A 21,673-nucleotide genomic window follows, 5' to 3' on the forward strand; every position below is an offset into this window, starting at 1 on the left:
GTAAGTGTAGATTTTTGTACGCTCAGAAAAACCTTGCTTACACTTTACAAATCATGCATAGGTTACAAATCAGGCGTAGGGAACTGGGGGGGGGGGGGGGGGGGAGGGAGTAATTAAATTCTACAAGCATTCAACAGTCTTACTTATACAAATAAAGAGGCAATCTGACTAAAACATTATAAACAAAGCAAAGACAAAATATTGAATATTCCTACCTGTGTGAAGCAGCAGCAGCCTTCAAGCTACGGTGCTTCAGGCAGGCCTTCCTTCCATGAGACAGGGGTGGCGTCAGTGGCTCGACGGCAGCCGAAGACACAAGCAGCCTTCGAGCTGCGAGGGAAGCTGAGGCCATTCGGCCACGGGATAGGGGCAGCGGCAGTGGCTTACGGAGGCTAAAGACACAGCAAGCAGCCTTTGAGCTGCGAGGGAGACCGAGGCCATTTGGCCACGGGCTAGGGGCGGCAGCAGTGGCTGACGGCGGTGGAAGACACAGCAAGCAGCCTTCGAGCTGCGAGGGAAACAGAGGCCATTCGGCCAGGGACAGGCAGCCAGATAGCCAGTTTGAAACTTAAATTTGCAGAATGGGTGCTGCATTGTCAACACCAGGTGATTTATTCAACAGTACTGCTAAAAGCACTCCTTCAGACACAAATAAAAAATCACCAAAATTCAATCCCAAGCCTTTCCAGGGGTCCACGAGACAAATCAACACTTTTCTTTAAGTCTCTTTAAAAATGGCCGAGTACCAATGTTTCTGGGCTACTGTGCATGCGCGCTCCAACCCGCACGCGCAGGGCTGCCGGCACGACGTTGCCTCATTTAACTTAGCCCCGCCCCCTCCACTTGCAGAATCGACGAGACTCTGTGACTCTGCCCCGCTGCAGTGTGCGCATTGTGCCGAGCTCCCAGGAACCAGCAAGGAGCCGGAGAATCAAGAGGTATTTTTCTGTCGCACTTTTAGGCGCGAAAAATGGCCGTCCAGGTCGTCGCTGTGCCATTCTAGGCGCGGGCCGAAACTTGACCCCCTAGTTTCCTTCCAAGCTATTTGCCTCAGCCAGATTCTAACCACTCCCTGAATAAAGACATGTCTCCTTATTTCCCTATTGATTTGATTAGTAACAGTCTCGTATTTATGGCCTCTTGTTTTGGATTCTCTCCACAAGTGGAAATATTCTCTCCACATCGACCCTATCCAACGCATTCATAATTTTAAATTTTACTAGGGCACCTCTCGAAGTCGTCTCTTTTCTAAAAAAAAAATCCCCAATCTGTTCAATCTTTCCGGATGGCTGTTATTTCTCAGTTCTGGTACCATCCTTGTCGATCTTCACCTTAGCATGAATGTGCATAATTAATTCTTTAACACTAGCAAGGCATTTTTTTTTAAAACTGCTGCATTGTGAATTTTGAAAATTGTTGTAACCACGACTGGCAAGGACATCAAAAGAAGCTGACTTGGGAAACATGAATGAAATCAGCACTATGAAAGCTGAATAATCAGTAGAGCTATTCACAGAACCCAGAATGTTTTCGCTTTCTGGTTATTTCAACTACAGAATTAAACAAATTTAGCTTTCACACTGATGGGCTTCTTCAAACCAGTATGCCAAGAGAGGTCAGTACCATTCGACTTAAAAAACAAAAATGCAGATGAAGGGTATTGAACAGTTAGAAAAAGAATTACAAAACCTCTCTAAGGTATTAGTGCTATTCAAAGTAAAGTAAATACGAGGAGAAACAGTAAGCCTTTTATTGCCAGTAAAATTTCAAGCCCACAAGCTAAAACAAGCAGAAATCAGTCTTGGAGGCACACAATATGTTTTTTTTAAATAAAGTCTGCAAAAGAGCCGATTCATATTTCTAATAAACCAGGTAACCTTCAACCAGATTGCTGTTAACCAGGCCCAAGGAGCACGGACTATCACAGCTGAGTGACAAAATACAGATCCCAGTATTAACAATTCAACTCGCCTGTATTCACGTTCTTGAAGAATTTCAACAGGATCCAACCCCTGTGGTTTCTGGATGGGTGTTATCCGGTTTTGCTTCTGATGAAGTTGGATGGTAGGTGAAGGCTGGACAACAGGCTGTTGCGACTGCGATGCTCCAGGGCCAGATGGGTTCGCCTGTACAGCTGGTGCAGGAGAAGGTCTTCCACAAGTAGCTTGAGTGGGTATTTTTTGAGGCGTATTAGGAATGCCCATTTCATTAACTTGACCTTAAAAATATGTAAAGTCAAATGAAAAAAGGGTTTATTACATTATCCAACTTAAAATACAATGTGATAGAAAAATCAATATCCATACAACTAGAATGAATAGTTGGGTTTATATTCAAATTATTCAGCTCAAAACAGAGAGAAAAACATTTAAACTATACCTGAACTAGTTCATCAATAGAGGGTAAAGAACAAGGGGGATGTCATGGACAGAGAATGATGAGAAAGTACCTTCATATACCACTTAATGCCTTATAGTACTGGAAGACAGGAATGGTCAAACCATCAAATTATCCCAACCCAAAATAGCATAAATGTAAAGTTTTGGAAGAGGAGGAACTTAGTATCATATGCTTCCACTTTTCATTGCATTTTACAATACATCACGATGGATTTGTTTTCAGGAAATAGAGCAATTTAATGTCAGTGAACACCTCTAATGGGCTAAATTACTTTCCAGCCACGTGTTCATCCTCTCTATCCTTCTATTCTTATTCTCAGTAGCACGTGGTAGTAACGCGGAGATTACTACCTTTGAGGTCCTACCCTTTAATTTTCTTCCTAGCTCTCTGAATTCTTCCTGTAGGACCTTATCCTTCATTTTACCTATGTCGTTGGTCCAGATATGGACCATAACCTCCAGCTGTTTTACCACCCCCCGCGTCCGCTCTGTGACATCGTTGACCCTGGCACCAGGGAGGCACAAAACCATTTGGGAGTCACGTCTATGGCCACAGAAACGCCTGTCTGTTCCCCTAACTATAGAATCTTCTATCACTAGGGCTCTTTTGTTCTTCGTCCCTCCCCTCCTGTGCAGCTGAGCCACCCGTGGTGCCTTGGAATTGGCTCTGGCTGCACTCCCCAGAGGCACCATCGTCCTTACAGATACTCAGAAGTGACCGTCTAGCACACTTACTACGTCTCGTGGTCACCCACTTCCCCTCTACCTGCACGCATTTAAGCTGCAGGGTGACCACCTCCTGAAACGTGCCATCCACGTAGCTCTCAGCCTCGCGGATGCACCGTATTGACTCCACCCGTTACATTTTGAACTATTGCCAGTTCTGACAAAGTGTCATCGACCTGAAACGTTAACTCTGTTTCTCTCTCCACAGATTCTGCCTGACCCACTGAGATTTCCAGCATTTTATTTCAGATTCCAGCATCCACAGTATTTTGCTTTTGTAAAATATATCTATATACTTCTAAGTCTTATTAAACAATTACAGCAGATATGTAGTATGAAGACATTAATTAGTCTGAAAGATTTACTTACCTTCTGTCCAAGGCTTGGGAACATTAGGGACATGTCCTGACATTATTTGTGAGGGTCCGACAGCCTGACCAGCCATTGAATGCATGCCCATGCCTAAAAATTAATAAATGTATATTGATCCATTCTTACTCTAGATCTAAAACAAAAATCTAGTAAAGAAAATGTACCTACTACTGGAGGAGGGTAAAATATGAAGTATGTACATTTCTAGTTAAATTAAATAAATTTTGTTGACAATTTACAGTACAACCACTTTCATGATCACTAAAACAGAGGTTTTACTACCAATATTCCTAAATAATGCCAATATAATCTGATCTGCTGCTGGATGAATTGCTATATTTTAGATTACCCATCATAGGTATTACCTTCCTTCATATGCTATTAATGCAGGGGTTGTGCCAGCACCTAATGGGAACATTGCATTTTTAAGAAATTCATGTTATAGAAGACCCCAATCTTAAATACAGCCTTAGTTCATTAACCAACTCAAGTAATTAAAATAAAGAATTTTCATTGATATAGCATCCTTCATATCCTCACAACATGCCAAAGTATTTTACAGCCAAAAAAATGAAACTTAATCACTTGATTTCGAAGCCAAACGCAGCACCCGACTTGCATACAGCTTGGTTCCACAAAGATAAATGGTCAGTTAATTTTGTGTATTTGGTGATGTTGGTGAAAGAATAAATGTTGGTCAGGACACCAAAAGACCTCCCCTACTCTTTGAATAGGGTCATGCAATCTTTTACATCCAACTGCAAGAGCAAACGGAGTTTCAACTTAACGTCTTATCTGACAATGCAGGACTCCCTAGATACTGCACGGGAGCCAGCCTAGATTATGTGCTCAAATTCTGGAGTGGGGTTTGGACCCACAACTGTCGGACTCAAAGGCGCAAGTACCACCAGTGAGCCAAGAACACAAGAAATAGGAGCAGGAGTAGGCCAGTTGACCCCTCGAGCCTGCTCTGCCATTTAATATCAGGGCTGATCTGATCATGGACTCAGTTCCACTTCCCTGCCCGTTCCCCATAACCCTTTATTCCCTTATTGATCAAAAATCTGTCTATCTCCGCCTTAAATATATTCAATGACCCAGCCTCCACAGTTCTCTGGGGCAGAGAATTCCACAGATTTACGACCCTCAGAAGAAATTCCTCCTCATCTCAGTTTTAATAGAAACATAGAAAACAGGTGCAGGAGTAGGCCATTCAGCCCTTCAAGCCTGCACCACCATTCGATAAGATCATCGCTCATCATTCCCTCAGTACCCCTTTCCTGCTTTCTCTCCATACCCTTGATCCCTTTAGCCGTAAGGGCCATACCTAACTCCCTCTTGAATGTATCCAATGCACTAACAACAACTCTCTGCGGCAGGGAATTCCACAGGTTAACAACTCTGAGTGAAGAAGTTTCTCCTCATCTCAGTCCTAAATGGCCTACCCCTATCCAAAGGCTGTGTCCCCTGGTTCTGGACTTTCCCATCAGGAACAATCTACCCGCATCTAACCTGTCCTGTCCCATCAAAATCTTGTATGTTTCTATGAGATCGCCTCTCATCCTTCTAAACTCCAATGTATAAAGGCCCAGTTAATCCAGTCTCTCCTCATATGTCAGTCCAGCCATCCTGGGAATCAGTCTGGTGAACCTTCGCTGCACTCCCTCAAAAGCAAGTACGTCCTTCCTCAGATTAGAAGACCAAAACGGAACACAATATTCCAGGGGAAGCCTCACCAAGGCCCGTACAACTGCAGTAAGACCTCCCTGCTCGTATACTCAAATCCCCTAGCTAGGAAGGCCAACATACCATTTGCCTTCTTTACCACCTGCTGTACCTGTATGCCAACTTTCAATGACTGATGAACCATGACACCCAGATCTCGTTGCACCTCCCCTTTTACTAATCTGCCACCATTCAGATAATATTCTGTCTTTGCGTTTTTGCCCCCAAAGTGGATAACCTCACATTTAGCCACATTATACTGCATCTGCCATCCATTTGCCCACTCACCTAACCTGTTTAAGTCACCCTGCAGCCTCTTAGCTCTGACTGCCACCCAGTTTATAGCGTCATCTGCAAACTTGGAGATATTCATCCAAATCATTGATGTATAGTGTAAAGAGCTGGGGTCCCAGCACTGAGCCCTGCGGCACCCCACTAGTCACTGCCTGCCATTCTGAAAAGGACCCGTTTATCCCGACTCTCTGCTTCCTGTCTGCCAACCAGTTCTCTATCCATGTCAGTATATTACCCCAATACCATGTGCTTTGATTTTGCACAACAATCTCTTGTGTGGGACCTTGTCAAAAGCCTTTTGAAAGTCCAAATACACCACATCTACTGGTTCTCTCTTGTCCACTCTACCAATTACATCCTCAAATTCTAGAAGATTTGTCAAACATGATTTCCCTTTCATAAATCCATGCTGATTTGGACTGATCCTGTCACTGCTTTCCAAATGTGCTGCTATTTCATCTTTAATAATTGATTCCAACATTTTCCTCACTACTGATGTCAGGCTAACCGGTCTATAATTACCCACTTTCTCTCTCCCTCCCTTTTTAAAAAGTGGTGTTACATTAGCTACCCTCCAGTCCATAGGAACTGATCCAGAGTCGATAGACTGTTGGAAAATGATCACCAATGCATCCACTATTTCTAGGGCCACTTCCTTAAGTACTCTGGGATGCAGACTATCAGGCCCTGGGGATTTATCGGCCTTCAATCCCATCAATTTCCCTAATACAATTTCCCGCCGAATAAGGATATCCTTCAGTTCCTCCTTCTCACTAGACCCTCGGTCTCCTAGTACTTCCGGAAGGTTATTTGTGTCTTCCTTCGTAAAGACAGAACCAAAGTATTATGTTCTTATGATTTGTTCAATTGGTCTGCCATTTCTTTGTTCCCCATTATAAATTCACCTGAATCCGACTGCAAGGGACCTACGTTTGTCTTCATTAATCTTTTTCTCTTCACATATCTATAGAAGCTTTTGCAGTCAGTTTTTGTGTTCCCGGCAAGCTTCTTCTTGTACTTTATTTTCCCCCTCTTAATTAAACCTTTTGTCCTCCTCTGCTGAATTCTAAATTTCTCCCAGTCCTCCGGACTGCTGCTTTTTCTGGCCAATTTATATGCCTCTTCCTTGGATTTAACACTATCCTTAATTTCCCTTGTTAGCCACGGTTGAGCCACCTTCCCCATTTTATTTTTACTCCAGACAGGGATGTACAATTGCTGAAGTTCATCCATGTGATCTTTAAATGTTTGCCATTGCCTAGCCACCGTCAACCCTTTATGTATCATTTGCCAGTCTATCATAGCCAATTCACGCCTCAAAGCATCGAAGTTACCTTTCCTTAAGTTCAGGACCCTAGTTTCTGAATTAACTGTGTCACTCTCCATCCTAATAAAGAATTCTACCATGTTATGGTCACTCTTCCCCAAGGGGTCTCGCACAACAAGATTGCTAATTAATCCTTTCGCATTACACATCACCCAGCCTAGGATGGCCAGCTCCCTGGTTGGTTCTTCGACATATTGGTCTAGAAAACCATCCCTAATACGCTCTAGAAAATCCTCCTCCACCGCATTGCTACCAGTTTGGTTAGCCCAATCAATATGTAGATTAAAGTCACCCATAACTGCTGTACCTTTATTGCATGCATCCATAATTTCTTGTTTGATGCTGTCCCCAACCTTACTACTACTACTGTTTGGTGGTCCCTTATTCTGAGACTATGTCCCCTAGTTTTAGTTTCCCCAAGTGGAAATATCCTTTCTGCATCCAACTTGTCGAGCCCTCTCATTATCCTATATGTTTCAATAAGATCACCTCCCATTCTTCTGAACTCCAATGAGTATAGTACCAATCTACTCAACCTATCTTCATATGTCAACCCACTCATCTCCAGGATCAACCTAGTGAACCTTCTCTGAACAGCCTCCAATGCAAATATATTTTTCCTTAAATACGGAGTTCAAAACTGTATGCAGTACTCCAGGTGTGGCCTCACCAATACCCTGTACAGTTGTAGCAGGACTTTGCTGCTTTTATACTCTATCCTCCTTGCAATAAAGGCCAACATTCCATTTGCCTTCCTGATTACTTGCTATACCTGCATACTAACGTTGCGTGTTTCAAGCACTTCGCAATATTTCTCCATTTAAATTATAATTTGCTTTTCTATTTTTTCTGCCAAAGTGGATAACCTCACATTTTCCCACATTATACTCCATCTGCCAAATTTTTGCCCACTCACTTAGCCTGTTTATATCCCTTTGCAGATTTTGTGTGTGCTCCTCACAACTTGCTTTCCCACCCATCTTTGTATCAGCGACAAACTTGGCTACATTACACTCGGCCCCCTTATCCTAGTCATTAATATAGATTGTAAATAGTTGAGGCCACAGCACCGATCCCTGCGGCACCCCAGTTACTGTTTGCCAACCGGAAAATGACCCGTTTATGCAGACTCTCTGTTTTCTGTTAGTTAGCCAATCCTCTATCCATGCTAATATATCGATCCCAACCCTGTGCAGTAACCTTTTATATGGCACATTATCAAATGCCTTCTGGAAATCCAAATACACCACATCCACTGGTTCCCTCCTATTCACCCTGCCTGTTACATCCTCAAAGAACTCCAGCAAATTTGTCAAACATGATTTCCCTTTCATAAAACCACACTAACTCTGCTTGATTGAATTGTGCTTACTGCTTCCTTAATAATGGACTCCAGCATTTTCCTAACGACAGATGTTAGGCTAACCGCTCAATGCAAAAATAATCCTAATAGCTCCAAGGAGGCTTGGTCAAGAGAGATTCAAAAGAGTAGTTTGGTTGGTAGCTTTACAGGTGGATTTTCAACTTTTTTCAAAGAACAAAGTTCATAGCTATGGTCAGTAATTAGTATTTGTCCTTATTCATTCACTTTCCATCTATAAACAGGTGCATACCAAGTTAGCCTAAAATTGGTTTTGGAACACTCAAGAGCTAAATGTTCCGGCTAACTTAACAGCCTGGGCTACAGGATCTCAATAAGTGCATCAGAATGCTATCCTGCAAATGGCATGAAGAGAAATCCTTCAAATGTTGCCCATAGTACAAGTAGTGAGCTCTAACGTTCCTGTTCATTGAAAGGTTGATAGAGCGGATACAGAGAAATGTTTCCACTTGTGGGGAAGAGTATAACTTGAGGCCACCAATATAAGATAGTCACCAAGAAATCCAATAGGGAATTCAGAAGAATGTTTCTTTACCCAAAGAGCGGTGAGAATGTGGAACTTGCTACAAACGGGGAGTGGTTGAAATGAATAGTATAAATGCATTTAAGGGCAGGCCAGACAAGCATATATGAAGGAAAAGGGAATAGAGGGTTATGCTGATAGATTTAGATGAGGAAAGATAAGAGAAGGCTTGAGTGGACCATAAATGCCGGCATGGACTGGCTGGGCCGAATGGCCTGCTTTGTGCCATATTGCCTTCCCCGGTCAAGAAATAAGAGACACATTCTATCATTAAGCATCTCTGCTTTATGATTGGTTAACCAAAGATTTTGTTTCTCAAGAAAGTTACTCAAGCTTACTTCTCAATAGAAAGCTAATGTTTTTTTTTAACCCAAGGAGGTAAAATTTCCATTCAAAAAACATTGAGTCACAAATAAATTACCTCTTTACATTATAGAACTGCCGATAGCATCCCTACTTTGGCAACAGTCCCATCAAAAAATTGTAGACTTTTCCCAATTACTGCTTATCCACATGCCAAACAAGGTACAAAGGATTTACTACTAGTGTGTACAGGTTAATGACCTATTGCGGCGACATGAGGTCCAGTACATCAATAATTTTATGTAGAAAGTTTAGATAAGAGACTCAAATGGTTTGACATTTGTTCAGAACAAGTTCAAATCCAACTACAATTTAATTGTCAAGTGAAGTCCTCAACTTCCAGGCTCCCTTCATAAATCATGAAACACCACGGAAAACTTTCCAACTGACAATCCCATCAAAACCAGACAATAAAAACAGCAGCAATAGGAACCCTAACAAGGGTATTATTCTTGGTTTAGCAGCATTGGTAAAAAATTGCTGGAAACATTAAATCACCATATGCTGCAGTTATGGTCACAGTATCAATGAAACAATCTTTTATATTTAACATTACAAAACTTCATGGCTGATGCTTTCCACTTTAATGCAAGGTGCATTATAATTGCAGTGTTAAAATCCTTTCCTTGCTAGTTTGTAAAAATTGTGCAGAGTAAAAAAAAACTTACCAAGTTACATGCTAAATCTAAGAAATTTCACACAAGAGGTCACAAAACTTATGCTTATCAGTGGAGAATTCAGCATACTTTACACTGGAGGATGTTTTCCATGTGTTTACTGTTTACTGTTGCTTGGACCTATTTGGCTTTCCTGGTGATCAGTGGGCCATCTGGTGAAAAGACATGGGCCTGGAGTTTAAAAAACATCGCGCAAGAAGCCGGCCCCGTCCACAAAATTGGCCACACCCCCAAATTAAATTAATTACCTCTGCAATTTTCCACTAATTGCGCCTTTTTTTGGTGCAACGACAATAGGCAGCTATTAAATATAAATTTTTTTAAATTTACTAAAACTGATTACTGTACAACATACCTAATGTAAGTGGTTCTGTACAGTATTTTATAGTCATTTTCAGTTATTTAAAATCGGGTTATTCACAGGTGCTGGACTTGACACCAATTAAAAAAGTTTTTTTTTGGCGATAGACCCATATTAATAAAAGCTGCACCAAATATATCAAGGAATATTTTTAATGCAATTTTTTTTTAAATTGCATTCCAAAACGCTGCCCGATTGTGCTGGTTCAAGGAAGAATTTGCGTTTGGTGATATGCAAATGAGTTTGAGCAAAAATTTGAGCAAAAAAAAACTTGAAAACTAACAATTTGCTGATTGCACCGAAAGTACTAACTCTTGGTTATGGTGTCACAGCCAAGTCTTCCTTGGCAATAGCTAACTATAAAATCACTTTCTACATTTATATTGTACAAAGTATTCTAGTTATGAAGAGATCTGCACAAACTTCTGGCCCCAGGAGGTCAAGAATCAGGAGACCAAGAATCACAAACTGCTCTAAATGGGATGCTCATGCTAGGCATTTCTCAAAAATGATAGAAGCTGACTTCACTCCTCAGTGCACACATCATTTTTGTGAGCTGTAGAACAGAGGTAGGTTTCCAGTTGCAGATTTTCATGGTATTCAAACAGAAAATACAATTGGAAGGTGACTTTCCATAGTTATTTACAACTGATATCTATAACCTGGCCAGACAGACTCTGAACTGCAAAGCTATAATGTGACTCAGGTAATTTTATGTAACAGATCAATGATTAGGAGCATTCTTCCTAGTTCCAGAGCCTTTAGATGGGCCCTCCATTGTGAAGTGCTCCGCAAACAAGCGAGATACCGGTTGATGAGTTAAAAAAATTACAAGGTACATTTCAAAGAGGAAACACCACCTGGTGAAAATGACAATAAAATAGCATGAAATGCTCAAAGGGGACACGAGGTCCCCTCTCCCTATCACACGGGCAATGCTCAGGAACTATGAGGGCAAAAACATGAGAAGGAATTGGAAGTTTCTGTTCGGTTTAAAAAAACACTGGCATCCACATGAGGAAATGCTTTTAAACAAATGTGCAATTCCATTTCAAAGGAGGGAATCTAATTTCAGTAACATATTTATAATTAGGCACTGATCAAACCACACCTGAGATAAGCAAGGAGAAAATGTATGGCAATCATGATCAGAAACAGAAATCCACAGAACAGAAGGGGCAATGGACAAGTGTGAATTGAGTCAAGCCACAAACTTGGGGCCAATTGGTTTAGGGTTAAAAGCTGAAATTACAAAAAGGTGGAAAAAAAAGCATGAAGATGTAAAACGTGTGTCATGGGAACAGTAAACACATAGAAAACGTTCACAAGTGTAAAGCATGTCTAATTCTCAAATGATTTAAGCATAAGCTTTGTGACCTTTGCACAAAATGTTAAGATTTCTTATTTGGCATGAAACTTGGAAAGCTTCTTTTTGTTCTACACAATTTTAAAAAACATTTTGGTCAAAGTCTGGGTTCTAAATATGTCAAGTCACAAGCCATTCTGTGCTTGAAATTTTAATGTCTAATTTCAAATAAGTGATCACGGAAAGATTTAAGTTAAATATGTCTATGTAAATATATTACACATTTTGACGATCTGCAAAGTTACGATTTTGTCTAGATAAATCTCATTCATTGCTCTAAACATCTAAAATATAAATGTTTGTCGGCGCTTAAAAGCACTCGGATCAAAAGCATGCTTGCTGGCAGATGATAAAATGAGGATATTTAAACGTAGTCATTTTTAAAAAAAATGCACATATCCATATTCAGAAAGGCTTGTACAACTTTTGGTAAAATTAATGTAAATGCAAAATTAGGGTATCAAACTCAATTTTCAAAAGGTATATACTGTATTTCTAAAGTACACATGCCATTGTAGGCGCATGAAGCAGCCACACATGCTCTGAAATACATAGATTTAGAATTTGGATCAATATCGGATTTTTTTTTTTTTTTAAATGGAATTTTTTAAAATTTCAATCTAAAAATGGTTATTTAAAAAAAATCACTGTACTTAATGGAGATGCTGGCAAGTTGCCAAAAATACACAGACAGCAGGTTACCTCAGGGAGACATACATCCAAGGCTCAGATAAGATCCAATAACCCTAGTCAATTTAGATAATTAGGTTTTGACCCACCTGAAACCCATGTACCATATGCCTTTAATTACAATATTAGATTGATGTTTACAAGAAAAGGTCCAGTGTGCATGGAGTGCAGTTTCAGAATTATATATGATGCTGTGTTTTGTAATGTGGAGCTGCTAAGTTCCATCAACAACCATTCCCGACAGCTCCTGCAGTGCCAACCATGTGCCTCCCCTGCAACAGGGTTTCTCTTTGCAGAGCGAGTGTGAGTGAATCTTTCTTCTTCCCATACTACCACCACCTCAACACGGTCTACCTCCAAACGTATTCTTCACTCCAAACAGGGTTTCTATCCTGAAAGAGAAAAAATGGCCTCAAAACTAGGTCCTCGGAATTCCTCTGCTTAAAAAAAGTCTGGAGGCTCCAGGGAACAAATGTTATCCAGTCATTTGCCAAAAGGTGTACAGTATTTGAATATTCAGAGGCCTGGAAGTTGCATCACGCAGACCGAAGAAGAACAGAGAACGCGTTTACAGATTTTTTTCTTTGAATGCAATTGTGAAGAAAATTAAAATGGAGAGAAAGGCTATGTGTAATATACTGAAGAGCAACAAAAGTAGAAAATAAATGAAAAGCCTGTTTTGGTGGATAAATTGCTCAAAAATTCAGATCAAATTTATTATGGGGCTGATCCACTAACTGCTTACAGTTTGCAATTATGCAAAGATTCCTGACAATATTTTCAAATATATAGTTTAGCAGTACCTGTGAGGGCCTTCTTATAGAAGTACTTATCAGTATCCAATTTCTACCTTGTTAGAAATTGGTGAAATTTTTTAATCTACAGATTTTGCAACATTCTAGTGTCCCCTCCAAGAAAACATGGATGTAAGCAACTGCTGAAATAAAAATGCTTTCAACAGCTGCAGGAATTGGTGGTATCCATTTTAACGGTTAAAGAAAAAGATAACTCGTGCATCAAGACCCCAATGCTCTAATTTTATGAAAGCTAAAATTTGTTCTTCAAAAACAACTTAATTAAATACTTTACTGAATAGTTCCAATGTAAAACAAGAAACAGATCCTTACAATGCATTATAGTCATAACGTAGCTGCCCTAAACCCCAAAGTTTTACTGTGTACTGAATGGGAACAATGCTTTAAAAAAGTAAAGTGAGCTTGTGAATAGATTAACCACCTTTCAAAGTTGACTAATGCCCACACTCAATCCAATATACCAGAGGTATCCAAACATCACCTAGTCAAATAGTTTGATTATCTGAACTCAGTTTAACTCCTGCTTCTTAAGATGAATTAGTGATGTAAAATACTCTCCTGTCTGCTAATACCATGTTGTCACTGCTAAGTTCTAAAAATTCATTTGGGTCAGATGAGTGGAAATGCACAGCTATTTTGAAAGAAACTTGAATGCTAAAGACTTCTGTATTTATTGCAATCAAAATTAATTCAATTTTTATAATATTTCCATGGCAAAATCATAAACATACTTGTCTATATGAATATCAAACTCTGAAAATACTCCTGTCCCAATCAGTTTTGGATAACAATATTTTATATGTGATGAGTAACAAAATCAATCACAAATTATCTCAACATTTTATACATATATATATATCACACACACACAGGCAATAATGCTGCATGTAATAGAATAACATCCAAGTTTTTGATCTCTGACCTAGAGAGCTTGTACAATTTAGTGCATTACAATGTGTAAAATCCATGAATACTAAATAAAAAGACAACTGCAAAATATGTATTTGTTGTCTAGCCAAATTCAATTTCATGGAATTAAGAACTAAATTAGATTAATCCAGTCACTCTCTCTAGCCGTTCATTTTAATGAAATGTGCACAATTTATAGCATTGCGAACCTTAATCTCCTGAGATGGGTGAACAACAGGTTACATTTCAAACATAAAACTCAACAAAATGTTCCAATACTTTAAGCAGTATCAATAAAATGATAGCAATTTACCTGATCAGTTACATTCTACACGTGAGCCTTCCATAGTCCCAGCATTAAAGGAACAATGATGTTCCAAATATATCTGTTATATATTTAAAATTAGAACTGTTCTCATAATTCTAGTGGTTTTGCACCAGTAAGTGGATATAAAGTTAAAGGATAAATTTATAAAACAGTGCAGAAGAATCTAATGTTAAGTGGCAGTCCCAAATGGAATCTCGAGTAATTTTTATGAATACATCTCTTAGAAAAAGTATTGATTCTGACTTCCCTGTATTCATTAAATGTTGCAGATAATAATACATCCAGTAATTATTTTGAATTACAAAGCGGTTTATGTACAATAAAGTTGAAAGTAACTAAAGGAAAGAAGTTTTGCGCAAATTATATTGAACAGCCTTTGAAAAACCAGTGGACACAGAAGCAGCGATTTGAAACCAATCTCTGCGAATAGGAATTGCAAGTAGGAATGAAATTAAAGCCGATCGGAAATTGAGGCCATGCGACACTCTGTGAAAGCCAATGAATGGAAGACCCTATATCCCCCACTGATGATCCAGCCAACAACTCCTCCCTGACACCCCAACTTACTGCTGCCAAGAGAAGAGGTCTGCTGTTGGGAGTGTTAATGCCGTTCACTCCCCATCACTTCAACAGAAAGTCTGGGATCACAGAAATGTTTTTCTGCATTGAATTGGAAATCGGTTCAACTCTCAGAACAAATATTACCTCCTGCAGCTGACATTGGAATTAGGACATACTGGATCCTCCTTCAGAGCAACTTTGCAGCCTAGTGAAGGAAATGGTATTTGTCTGTACACCCTACCACCCCCCGACAAATAGGTGGTAAGTGTATGGAAGGGATACTTGTTGCAACCCTCCTCCCAACGAAGCTAATGCGAGGGCTGGTAAAGGAAAGGGACCTTCTTCCCCTAGTGCAGTGAAGGGCAGCTAACTGGGCCACTGTTATATTTTGTGAACCAATCCTGCTCAGGTGAGAGAGAAGGCAATAGAGATCCCCTGCCGAGGGTTTGTGAGCCTCGTCCCCCCCCTCCCTCCTGCTGTCCCACTATCCCACTATTTTTCACTCATCCCCCTCTCCATCTTCTTGCACTTCACCCTTTTCTTCCCCCCCACCCCCCAACCTTACTTCCTTCTGAGTTTTATGATAAAAACTTTACATGCACCTATCTTTACAACATCCCAGATTAATAGGATCATAGGAATTGCTAGATGAATAAAGATCCAAGGTCCATCTAGTCCATTTTCTATGATCCTGATAGTCGCATAATACAATGAAATGACATGACAAAAACCCCAGTTGTGGAGAGCTTTGGGTACCATAGTCCATACTCAGCTTTTTTCCTCCCGAGCATACAACAGTTACACCATAGCATGGCTCAAATTATTCATATACTGTGCCCCAAAAAATTATTTTCTGTAAGAAATCAAGTCAATTTGCATTTGAATTAATCAATACTAACTGCTTCCATCATCTCCCTCGGATGCAATGTAGCGCAGCTATCCAAACATCAAATATCTGAATATCTCGATTATTGGAACTCAAGATTTCAACTTTTACATTCAACACAAAATGCTTTCCTATTGCTAGAAAACAGCACTCAATCAATAAACAACCTTACTGCCTGAATGCTGAAATTAGACTAATTCAAAACTGCTTTATCTCTCAATTATCTGAAAATACATTTTGAATCAAGAATATATTTTCTATATGAAAGCAAGAAAAACAAAATGCATACTTACTGGGTGGTCTGTTGTAGGCAATGGGGGCTACTTGCTGTTGCATACTGGGTAGTGACCGCTTTCCCTGAACAGCAAGCTGCAGGGTGTCTGGTAATGGCTGTCCTCTAGCAAGCATTTTATAAGCCAGAATCTGAGCCCTCAACTGATGAAGCTGAACTGGATTAAAAGGTGAAGGGCCTCTGTTCTGCTGACTCATGACCTGAGGATCTCCTTGCAACATTGGTGTGGCCTGGGCTGGTGGAATCTGAGGAGGAGTAGGGCCACCTGCTGACATTGGACTGGGAACGTGCTCTGGTACACTCATAGGAGATGGATGAGGAGACAGATATCCTGCATAGACAAAATATTTGTTATAATCATATTCTAAATGCAAAGATGGATACAAAATTATTGTAATATATCTTTAGGTTACATCAGTGATAGTTATGGCTTGGAGCACATTGGTCTGTATGCTACCCGTAATAACTGAACTCATCACAGTTTCTCATCAAGATGAGTGCTGGGACCCCAACTATTTACAAACTATAGTAACGACTTGGAAGGAGGGACTGAGTGTAATGTAGACAAGTTTGCTGACGATACAAAGATGGGAGGAAAAGCAGTATGTGAGGACACAAAAAATCTGCAAAAGGACATACACAGACTAAGAGAGTGGGCAAAAATTTAGCAGATAGAGTATAATGTTGGAAAGTGTGAGGTCATGCACTTTGGCAGAAAAAAAATCAAAAAGCAAGTTATTATTTAAATGAGATTGCAAAGTGCTGCAGTACAGCGGGACCTGGGGATACTTGTGCATGAAACACAAAAGGATAGTATGCAGGTACAGCAAGTGATCAGGAAGGCCAATGGAATCTTGGCCCTTATTGCAAAGGGCATGGTATTGGGGGTAATATACTGGCGTGGATAGAGAATTGGTTGGCAGACAGGAAGCAGAGAGTCGGGATAAACGGGTCTTTTTCAGAATGGGGGCAGTGACTAGTGGAGTGCCGCAGGACCCCAGCTCTTTACAATATACATTAATGAGTTGGATGAAGGAATGGAGTGTAATATCTCCAAGTTTGCACATGACACTAAACTGGGTGGCGGTGTGAGCTGTGAGGAGGATGCTAAGAGGCTGCAGGGTGATTTGGACAGGTTAGGTGAGTGGGCAAATGCATGGCAGATGTAGTATAATGTGGATAAATGTGAGGTTGTCCACTTTGGTGGCAAAAACAAAAAGGCAGAATATTATCTGAATGGCGGCAGATTAGGAAAAGGGGAGGTGCAACGATACCTGGGTGTCATGGTTCATCAGTCATTGAAAGTTGGCATGCATGTACAGCAGGCAGTGAAGGTGGCAAATGGCATGTTGGCCTTCATAGCTAGGGGATTTGAGTATAGGAGCAGGGAGGTCTTGCTGCAATTGTACAGGGCCTTGGTGAGGCCTCATCTGGAATATTGTGTTCAGTTTTGGTCTCCTAATCTGAGGAAGGACATTCTTGCTATTGAGGGAGTGCAGCGAAGGTTCACCAGACTGATTCCAGGGATGGCTGGACTGGCATATGAGGAGAGACTGGATCAACTAGGCCTTTGTACACTGGAGTTTAGAAGGATGAGAGGGGATCTCATAGAAACATATAAGATTCTGACAGGACTGGGCAGGTTAGATGCGGGTAGAATGTTCACGATGTTGGGGAAGTCCAGAACCAGGGGACACAGTCTTAGGATAAGGGGTAGGCCATTTAGGACTGAGATGAGGAGAAACTTCTTCACTCAGAGAGTTGTTAACCTGTGGAATTCCCTGCCGCAGAGTCGTTGATGCCAGTTCATTGGATATATTCAAGAGGGAGTTAGATATGGCCCTTACGGCTAAGGGGATCATGGGGTATGGAGAGAAAGCAGGAAAGCGGTACTGAGGTGAATGATCAGCCATGATCTTATTGAATGGTGGTGCAGGCTCGAAGGGCCGAATGGCCGACTCCTGCACCAATTTTCTGTTTCTATATATTCAGGGAAGTCTTGCTACAGCTATACAGGGTATTGGTGAGGCCACACCTGGAATACTGTGTGCAGTTTTGGTTTCCATATTTACAAAAGGGATATACTTGCTTTGGAGGCAATTCAGAGAAGGTTCACTAGGTTGATTCCAGGGATGAGGGAGTTGACTTATGAGGAAAGGTTGAGTAGGTTGGGCCTCTACTCTTGGAATTCAGAAGAATGAGAGGTGATCTTATCGAAACGTATAAGATTATGAGGTGGCTTGACAAGTTGGATGCAGAAAGGATATTTCCACTGATGGGGAAGACTAGAACTAGAGGGCATGATCTTAGACCAAGGGGCCGCCCATTTAAAACTGAGATGAGGAGAAATTTCTTCTCTCGGAGGGGTTGTAAATCTGTGGAATTCGCTGCCTCGGAGAGCTGTGGAAGCTCAGACATTGAATAAATTTAAGACAGAAATAGACAGTTTCTTAAACGATAAGGGGATAAGCGGTTATGGGGAGCAGGCAGGGAAGTGGAGCTGAGTCCATGATTATATCGGCCATAATCTTATTGAATGGCGGAGCAGGCTCAAGGGGCCTATTTCTTATGTTCTTATAAGATCTTGCAGTTGTCTCGAACGATTCAATTACTGTACTCATCAGAGATAGGAGCAAAAGAGGTGGACTTTGGGCAAGCCAAGGTCTAACTCTTTCTACTTATTAACCATTCTGAGATTTCTGGATAGGAAACATTTAGGAACCAGTCTTGTAGGCCTTGTCAAGAGGACTGTGGGGCAATTTTTCCCTTCTTTTCTCTGTTTTTGTTTGTATTTCTCTGTTACAATCTAATTGTGACTTTAATATTCCTGTGTTAGCCTGTCCCTGCGTCTGGGTTACTCTTTCCACCATTTTCTATTCATCTTCCTCTTCCCGATTTCTCTCCATATTTAATTGCTTGCTGTCACTTGCTTCTGGTACTACTGTCATTTCAGCAATTGTTTGACGGTTACATCAGTTTCCTCCAGTGATCCTCACAATGGGAACAAAGATGTGGGAATCAGAATCAAAATTGCAAAGCTGAAGAAGTGAGGAAGCAAGCAACAGCTGGAGTGGGCACCAAGGAGAGAGCTGGGGAAGTGAAGGAGTGGGAGAACATGGCTGGAGAGCCTCTTGCCAGTGGTTGGGGGGGGGGGGGGGGGGCGGGGGCTGTCTAGGAGAGACTGAATTATCAGCACACATGTGCCTGTGGTCGACTAAACATCCATTTTTCACTCTGAGCCTTAGGACATCAGGTTCAAATTTAGTTAGGACCTGGAGAACAGTAGCAGAAGTGGTGCTGTCTCTCAATGGGGCCAAGGCTGCTGATTTTGGGTAGAGCTGGGAGAAGGGAGTAAAAAGCAAGAGCAACTGGAGAAGTTAAACTGGCATATCTGAGGGGCTTTTTGTGAATTACTAAATTGTGTAAGAGCATTCTTTTAGAGATACATAATGGAATGGTTGAGAAATCATCTTGGCCGCTGAATGAGATTTGTTACATTGAAGGCGAACTGGCAACACCTGTCCCAAGTTAGTCCTCAATAACTGAACACATCTCAGATAATTAGACAGTTAAAGTATATCATGCAGAACACCCAAAAAATATTTTGGTACTAAAAGATAACTGAGCCCCGATTAAAAGCCAATGGGTCGGCCGGAACTTGACTTTAATCTTGCAGTAAATCCGCCGTCCAATCTGAATACTTGCTAGGTACATTAAATTAAAAATCGGGGTTCTGGTTAAGCTCTGGGATGGGCTGTAAGTACATTATGTCATACTTGAACCTTTTGGGATACTATTCCTTCTTTGGCATATACCCACAATGACTACACACCTTATTTTGAAAATATGTATTTAGAATTTCTTTTACCAACACTAATTTTTTTTTTAAACTCACAGCTTGCATTTTGCAAATTAATTCTAATCAATACATTTTACAATTTAAATTGTATTCAGTTAAAAAAATGTTTTAACTATTTATTTAGCACCTCATCACAGTTCTCAGATGTCTTAGCATTTAACATCAAATGAGAACTTAAAAGCAGTTTAAACAAACACTATACATTCCAATTTTAAAAAGATATTGCTAATGGGATAAAGTAAAAAGGGAGTGGGGAACAAAGAACTAGAACTTAAATCTACAGTTACAAATGTGGGGAGTGGAAATTACACACCATAGCAGATTGTGAAAAAAAAATCACAGGATATATCATTGAAGATCACGCCGTAATAAATTACACGTCCTACTTATTATGCATGGCAGGTCACAGCTTCCCACTGTGGCTGCCCAAAATCAGTGAAAAAAACAAGTTTAAAAATACTTTAAAAGATTTTCTGACTCAAACCAGTCAGTCATTGTGTAAAATAAAAACAATCTAGGGGAGTGGTTTACAGAAAGTAAGCCACTTGCGCTATGGCTGACAGTTAATTTATGATCACCACCACTCGGATCAATTTATCTGTAAACCACCTGCTTTCAATATGTGTCCTACGTCTACATACACCTGAACATTATCTGACAGTTTTCTAGGCATCACTCTGGAAAAAAAGACGACACTGGTCTTAAAAACAGAAGAGTCACTGCAAATTCTGATATTACCATCATTTCTCTGTTGTGCAGTAGGCAGAGGAGGAAAGGAAAAGGAGAAACAGAAAACAAGAACTACAGGGAACTACAGGCCAGTTAGCTTGACATCCATTGTCAAGAAAGTGCTGGAATCCATTATTAAGGAAGTGGTAACAGGGTACTTAGAAAATCATAAAATGATTAGGCAGAGTCAACATGGTTTTATGAAAGGGAAATTGTGTTTCACAAATTGATTAAGTTTTTTTGAGGATGTAGCTAGCAAGGTAAAGGGAAACCAGTGGATATAGTATATTTGGATTTCCAAACGGCATTCGATAAGGTACCACATAAAAGGTTGTTATGCAAGATAAGGGCTCATGGGGTCAAGGGTAATATATTAGCATGGATAGAGGATTGGTTAACGGACAGAAAATAGGGACAAACGGGTCATTTTCAGGTTGGCAGGCTGTAACTAGTGGGGTGCCGCAAGGATCATAGCTTGGGCCACAGTTATTTATAATCTATATTAAATAACTTGGATGGATGCCGATGATACAAAGCTAGGTAGGAAAGTAAGCTGCGATGAGGACACAAAGAGCCAGCAAAAGGATATAAACAGGTTAAGTGAGAGGGCAATAAAAAGTGGCAGATGGAATATAATGTGGGGAAATGTGAGGTTATCACTTTGGTAGGAAGAATGGGAACACAGAATATTTTAAAAAGGTGAGTAACTATTAAATGCTGGTGTTCAGAGAGATTTTAGCATCCTAGTACAAGAAACACAAAGGGTTAGCATGCAGGTACGGCAAGCAATTAGGAAGGCAAATGGCATGTTGGCACTTATTGCTACAATTGTACAGGGCTTTGGCAAGACCACACCCGGAATACCGTGCACAGTTTTGGTCTCCTTATCTAAGGAAGGATATACTTGCCTTAAAGGTAATGCAATAAAGGTTCACTAGATTGATTCCTGGGGTGAGAGGGTTGTCTTATGAGGAGAAATTGAGTATATTTGACCTATACTCTCTAGAGTTTAGAAGAATGTGAGGTGATCTCATTGAAACATACAAGATTCTCAGAGGGATTGATAGGGTAGATGTAGAAAGATTGTGTC

General features: G+C 40.5%; 1 protein-coding gene across 3 annotated transcripts in view; it reads right to left on the reverse strand.

Annotated features, from left to right (window-relative positions):
- Nucleotides 1–21,673, reverse strand: part of LOC139264606 (probable global transcription activator SNF2L2) — a 171,616-nt gene that overhangs the window by 126,611 nt on the left and 23,332 nt on the right. For all 3 annotated transcript variants that reach the window (XM_070881356.1, XM_070881337.1, XM_070881346.1), the window contains exons 4-6: nt 15,997–16,326; nt 3,495–3,587; nt 1,972–2,218 (exon numbers count right to left, since the gene is read on the reverse strand). In XM_070881356.1, coding sequence (XP_070737457.1) covers nt 1,972–2,218; nt 3,495–3,587; nt 15,997–16,326 — 670 coding nt within the window. The remainder of the gene's footprint in view (nt 1–1,971; nt 2,219–3,494; nt 3,588–15,996; nt 16,327–21,673) is intronic.

Source organism: Pristiophorus japonicus, chromosome 1 (assembly GCF_044704955.1).
Source record: "Pristiophorus japonicus isolate sPriJap1 chromosome 1, sPriJap1.hap1, whole genome shotgun sequence".
Taxonomy (NCBI): Eukaryota; Metazoa; Chordata; class Chondrichthyes; family Pristiophoridae; genus Pristiophorus; species Pristiophorus japonicus.